Below are 6308 nucleotides of genomic sequence, written 5' to 3' on the forward strand. Positions count from 1 at the left end.
AACTCAGATCCAGCATTACATTAGAAAGATCATATTCCATGACCAAGTGGGCTTTATTCCAGGGACGCAAGGCTGGTACAATATCAACAAATCAATAAGTGTGATACATCACATAAGCAAATTGAGAGACAAAAATAACATAATCATACCAATCAATGCAGAAAAGGCATTTGACAAAATCGAACACCCTTTCTTAATAAAAACTCTCAGCAAAGTGGGACTAGAGAGATCATATCTCAACATAATAAAAGCATTATATGACAAACCTACAGCCAACATCATACTCAATGGGCAAAAACTAAAACTGTTTCCCCTAAGAACAAGACAGGGATGCCCACTTTCACCACTCCTGTTCAACATGCTACTAGAAGTGCTAGACATAGTGATCAGACAAGAAGAAGAAATAAAAGTAAAATTGTCAATATTAGGAGATGACATGATATTGTACACAGAAAACTCTAAAGACTCCATCAAGAAACTACTAGACTTAATAAGTGAATTTGGCAATGTAACAGGATACAAAATTAACACCCAGAAATCTACGGCTTTTATATACACCAATAATGAACTCACAGAAACAGAAACTAAAAAAACAATCCCACTTACCATTGCAACAAAAAAATTAAGATACCTAGGAATAAACTTAATTATGGAGGTAAAAGACCTGTACTTGGAAAACTATAGGACACTGAAAAAAAGGTAAAGGAAGACATAAACAAATGGAAGAATATACTGTGTTCATGGATTTGGTAGAATCAACATCATTTAAATGTTCATACTACCCAAAGCAATCTATAGATTCAATGTAATACCTATTAAAGTACCAATGGCATATTTTTCTCAGACCTAGAACAAACTCTTCAGAAATTCATGTGCAATAAATAATTCTCCCCATTAGCTGCAGCAATCCTGAAAAAGAAGGACAAAGTTGGAGGAATCACAATAGCAGATATCACAAGTGGCTATATTACAAAGCCACTGTTCTTAAAACTGCCTGTTTTTGGCACAAGAACAGACATATAAATCAATGGAACAGAACAGAGAACACAAAAGTCGACCCTAGCCATTATGCTCAATTAATATTTGACAAAAGAGGCAAGAGCATACAATGGAGTCAAGACAGTCTCTTCAATAAATAGTGTTGGGAAAATTGGACAGATAGATGCAAAAAAATGAAACTAGACCACCAACTTACACCATACACAAAAATAAACTCAAAATAGATGAAAGACTTAAACGTAAGGCAGGAAACCATAAAAATATTAGAAGAATCCATAGGCAGCAAAATAGCAGACATCTCTCACAGCTATATCTTTACCCATACAGCTCCTCAGACAATAGAAACTAAGGAGAAAATAAACAAATGGGACTACATCAAAACAAAAAGCTTCTGCACAGCAAAAGAAACCATCAACACAACAATAAGAAAGCCCACTGCATGGGAGAACATATTTGCCACTGTTCTATCTGACAAGGGTTTAATCTCCAAAATTTATAGGGAACTCATACAACTTAACAAAAGGAAAATAAACAGCCCAATCAAAAAATGGGCAAAGGACCTATACACTTTTCAAAAGAGGACATACAGAAGGCCAAGAGACATATGAAAACATGCTCAAAGTCACTAATCATCTGAGAGATGCAAATCAAAACAACAGTGTGATATCATCTCACACCTGTCAGAATGGTTATCATCAACAAATCAACAAACAACAAGTGCTGGTGAGGATGTGGAGGAAAAGGAACCTTCATGCACTGCTGGTGGGAATGCAGACTGGTGCAGCCACTATGGAAGACAGTATGGAGTTTCCTCAAAAAAACTAAAAATGGAACTCCCATTTGACCCAGTGATCCCATTTCTAGGAATATATCCTGAGAAATCAGAAACACCAATCAGAAAGGATATATGCACCCCTATGCTCACAGCAGCACAATTTACAATAGCTGAGATTTGGAAACAGCCTAAGTGCCCATCAGCAGATGAGTGGATTAAAAAACAGTGGTACATCTACACAGTGGAATACTATGCTTCTGTAAAAAAAGAATGAACTCTTACCATTTGTAACAGTATGAATGGACCTGGAGAGCATTTTGCTAAGTCAAATAAGACAGTCAGAGAAAGATAAATATCACATGATCTCACTCATTTGTGCAATATAATGAACAACATAAACTAATGAACAAAAATAGATCCAGAGACATAGAAGCATCGACAGACTGTCCAATCTATGAGGGAAGTCAGGGGAGTTTGGGTGGGGGAGGGGGAGTAAGAGAGCAACAAAGGACTTGTATGCATGCATATAATCATAACCCATGGACACAGATAGTCGGGGGGTGAGGGCATGGGCAAGGGGATGGGAACTGCCAGGGAGAAATCAATGGGGGGGAAAGGAGACATGCAATACTTTAAACAATAAAGAATTTAAAAAAAAACATGTAAGCTTTTTAGAGATATTCTTTCTACACTTATATTTAACATATTTCTTCATATGTTTTTATTGATGGCCTAACCAACTGAGTCACACTGGCCGGGCACATATTTCTTAATAAATTCTATTTCTTTATTCTTATAATTATATAATATAGAGAAAATAATTTTTCCCATGAAGCCCATATAGCCTAATTTTCTTTCAGTTTATTACATTGTACCCCAAAATAACATCATGTTCTCGGTGTGCCATGACATTAAAAAGGTTGAGAAGTGCTGCCTAGTCCATGGAGAGGTAATATATACTCCATCTCTACAGTTGCTTCCATGCTCCTTAAGACCCTGCACAATTATATACCACATGCCTCTACCAACTCAGGATCCATTACCCCACATACAAAGTGTATTACCTCCACCTAAAGGAAGCATGACTTTGGGAACATCTTCCTCCCATTCTTTGAGCCAACTCTGAGTAGACTATCTTGAGCAGCAAGATTTCTGAGCTCTAGGCTTTGGGCAGCAAACTTTACAGTCAGGCCCACCAAATTCCAGGATTTAGTGGTACTTGATGCATGTTCCAACCTTTCCTCACTACTGCTACTAGAATGGAGTATCATAAGACTGCCTTGGCCAGGCAGGGGAGGTAGTGGGGTGGAAAATGATAGAAGCCACCTAACTTTTCAGTTGGTCCAAGGCAGAGGGGCCCCTTACCTCCTGGTCCTTATAGAAGCAGGGTCCTGTCACTGGGTCACCAGACATTATGTACATTTGGGTGTTAGTCATTAGCATGTAGAAGGTAGTTGGAGCCACGAGTGCCCTGTAAATTCCTGAAAATCAAAAGTCCCAAACTTGTAGAAAAAGAAAGCAAGAATCTTACTCTGCTCCTCACCTTACTCCCATAGATGAGATGTTCCCTTCCCTGTCCAAGGGACAGGTTCCTGAGTTCATTTCTTTCTCTGCCCCTTGACTTAAGTCTCAGGAATCTCTTTTTCCTCTCCCTTCATTTCAGTGTTTCCCTCCTTTTCCAATGCGTCATCAGCACAAAGCCTTGGGATCACCCTGCCTCAGTGACCTGATGAAGCAGCGAGTCTCCCCAATTTATCATGGCAGCCTCATCTCACTCCACCTCTCCTTCCAGATGCTCATATTGGATGCAGGTAGGAATCCTTATATGTGTCTCTGATTCGCTGTTAGGTAAGGGAAAGGAAAAGAAAAAGAGCAGGAAGATGGAAGCAAAAGTTTGACAAAAATTCAAATGTTATAAGATCCTGGAAAAGTAAAAAAGGTAACTTTATTCCATTTACTAAGTACCAGGAAGTGTACACTAGGCATTTTACTTGATCTCCTGGTCCAAGCCTGTGTGTGTGTGTGTGTGTGTGTGTGTGTGTGTGTGTGTGTGCCTAAGTATAAATGTGCATGTGGTGGGATAAAGATTGAGAGAAAATGAAAGTGCCCATATGGTAAGCATAAGTTCTTAGAGCCTCAAGATAATGTAGAATAATATTGGCAAAAATTAGCTTGTATGCCCCAATTTTCTCATCCCATGCTCATGGCAAACATTATTAATGATTCTCAAATATCTTTTCCACTGAGCTGCATCGGATTCTTTCTCAACAGTATCCAACTCTCCATCCAGAGCCATCAGAGTTCCTATGTGATCCCTCCGTTCTATGGACAAGGTCAGCACCTGACCTGAAGGGATTAACATGTCTATTATCCATCTCCTGCCATCACATTCCTCAGATCCCTCCCCACAGGGTGAGTTAAGTGAGGAGCCTAGGGCCCAAATTTTAAAGAGCCACTCGCTCTCAGGATTGTGTGGAGTGTGCACTTGGACCCCCAAGTGAGTGTGTCCTCAAAGTTTTTGCCCTAAGTTGTTTGCTTGTCTCATTTTAGCCAGTCTAGACCTCCTATGTCTAACATCTTCTGCATCCTCATAGCTCTGTGTGCATGTTAAGCTCAGAAAAGAGATCCCCATGAACCAGCAACTATCCACTTTCAGATCTTATCCCCAAGAGTTGGTTATAAGGAAACAGCCAAATGTATATGCAGTCAATCCCACTTTATCTGCCCAAATCCTGCCCCAACCCACCCTGACTCCATCTCTGTTCTATTTTTAGGAGCATTCCAAGTCCAGGGGCCCCATGAACCTTTGGTGGCCATCCTGGGTGGTGAAGCTGAGCTGCCCTGCTTCCTCTTGCCTCCTCAAAATGTTAAAAATATGGAAATAAGATGGACCAGATCCCTACCCTCCCATGTGGTACACCTGTACGAGAATGGGAGGGACAAGCCTGAGGAAGCTATGGTGGAGTATTTAGGGAGGACAGAGCTTGTGAAAAATGTCATGCCTAAGGGGATAGTGGTGCTGAGAATCCTCAATGTCCAACCCTCTGACAATGGGCAGTATTGCTGTGCATTCAAAAATGGCTCCTTCTACAATGATACAGTGATTGAGCTGAAAGTGGCAGGTAATGGCCCACATTTATTGTCCTGACACCCCACAAGGGTGAGTTTATTCTGGGATGGGCTCCTTCTTCTGATCCAATTTTTCTGGGAAATATAAAGAAGTCATAGGAGAAAGGGAGATGGCAACTACTTCTAATCACCCCATTATCCCATATATCACTGCTTGGGTCTAAATAAAAGATAATAAAGAGATGCATAGTGGAAGTCAGGAAATAGGGGCCATTTGTTTTGGATTGTGTTGGACTTCTCTCTCACCCAGGAGTCTAAGTCCCATCCTTTGTTGCAAAAACTTCCTCAGAGCCTCAGTTCCCTGTTCTGCACAGTGAGGCAGACTCACACCCAGGACAAAGCCGGCTTGTTCCATGTAACAACATCACTGCTCCTCAGAGAAACTTCTCAGAAGAATCTGACATGTTCTGTCTGGAACCCAGTTCTGAATCAGAAAAAGGAAGAACAATTGTTCACAACAGGTCAGTTTTCTCTCTCCCTTCACTGTGGCCACAAAATGGGCTTGATGCTCACACTCCATGGTGGTGGCAGCTATAAGCACATAAACTTGGTTCTGCTGTTTTCATCACACCCACACCAGTCTCGGTGACAGAAACCAACTTCCCTCCTGTTTTCTACCTTTTCCCATCCTTTCCTTTCAATTTTCCAGTCTTCACCTATTTAACCTCTCCATGGAATAGGACCTTCTTATCTTAGTCCATTCAGGCTGGTATAACAAATTACCACAGGCTGTATGGCTTATAAACAACAAAAATTTACTTCTCACAGTTCTGGAGGCTGGATGTTCAATATCAGGGCATCAGCACAGTCAGGTTCTTGTAAAAAGCCCTCTTCCAGGTTGTGACAGCCAACCGCTCCATGTGTCTTCACATGGTAGAAGGGATAGGGAACATGAGGGGGTTGCAGGGTGTTCTCTTTTAGAAGGACACTAATCCCATTCATGAGCTCAGGACCTCACATTGGGCATTGGGATTCAACATATGAATTTTGAGGGGACATAAACATGCAAACCATAACACTCTTCACCAAAAAACACTTTCAGACTTTTTCTTTACTAGCCCTCCAATAGGCCAGTCTCTCGTGCTGCTTAGATGTTTCTCCTCAGCCTATTTTCTTAAAGCCTTACCCAAGGATATGATACATTTATTGATTTTTAGAGAGACAGAGAGGGAAACATCAATATGAATAAGAAACATAAATTAGTTGCCATCCATACACACCCAACCGCAAGTTTGAACCCGCAACCTAGGTATGTGACCTGACTGGGAACCAAACCCACAACCCTTTGGTGTACTGAACGAAGTACCAACCAACTGTGCCATCCGGCCCAGGCTCCCCTAAACCTTGCTGCATTCTCCTTCTGTCTAGATGATCTATTGAAAAAATACTATGAGCCTAGATACAG

At 41.0% G+C, this 6308-nt stretch overlaps 2 protein-coding genes across 3 annotated transcripts in view; both read left to right on the forward strand.

Annotated features, from left to right (window-relative positions):
* Positions 1–3436: 3436 nt before the first annotated feature.
* On the forward strand, positions 3437–5207 carry LOC107183615 (myelin-oligodendrocyte glycoprotein-like). Of its 2 annotated transcripts, none has more exons than XM_015566010.1 (2): positions 3437–3585; positions 4549–5207. In XM_015566010.1, the coding sequence occupies exons 1-2, from the start codon at positions 3456–3458 to the stop codon at positions 4920–4922; spliced, it is 504 nt and encodes a 167-aa protein (XP_015421496.1). In that variant the 5' UTR covers positions 3437–3455; the 3' UTR covers positions 4923–5207. The 2 variants fall into 2 exon arrangements, with proteins under 2 accessions (XP_015421496.1, XP_015421499.1); XM_015566013.1 differs by lacking the exon at positions 3437–3585 and adding an exon at positions 3613–4186.
* Positions 5086–6308, forward strand: part of LOC107183614 (putative selection and upkeep of intraepithelial T-cells protein 1 homolog) — a 3046-nt gene continuing 1823 nt past the window's right edge. The window contains exons 1-2 of the mRNA XM_015566007.1: positions 5086–5098; positions 5218–5364. Coding sequence (XP_015421493.1) covers positions 5086–5098; positions 5218–5364 — 160 coding nt within the window. The remainder of the gene's footprint in view (positions 5099–5217; positions 5365–6308) is intronic.

Source organism: Myotis davidii, unplaced genomic scaffold (genome assembly GCF_000327345.1).
Source record: "Myotis davidii unplaced genomic scaffold, ASM32734v1 scaffold1432, whole genome shotgun sequence".
NCBI classification, from domain to species: domain Eukaryota; kingdom Metazoa; phylum Chordata; class Mammalia; order Chiroptera; family Vespertilionidae; genus Myotis; species Myotis davidii.

Excerpts from the sequence above, each read along its gene's own strand:
- LOC107183615 (XM_015566010.1), top strand. The coding sequence starts at position 3,456 with ATGCGTCATCAGCACAAAGCCTTGGGATCACCCTGCCTCAGTGACCTG. Across the intron at positions 3,586-4,548 it reads GATGCTCATATTGGATGCAG|GAGCATTCCAAGTCCAGGGG; the intron begins GTAGGAATCCTT and ends TTCTATTTTTAG.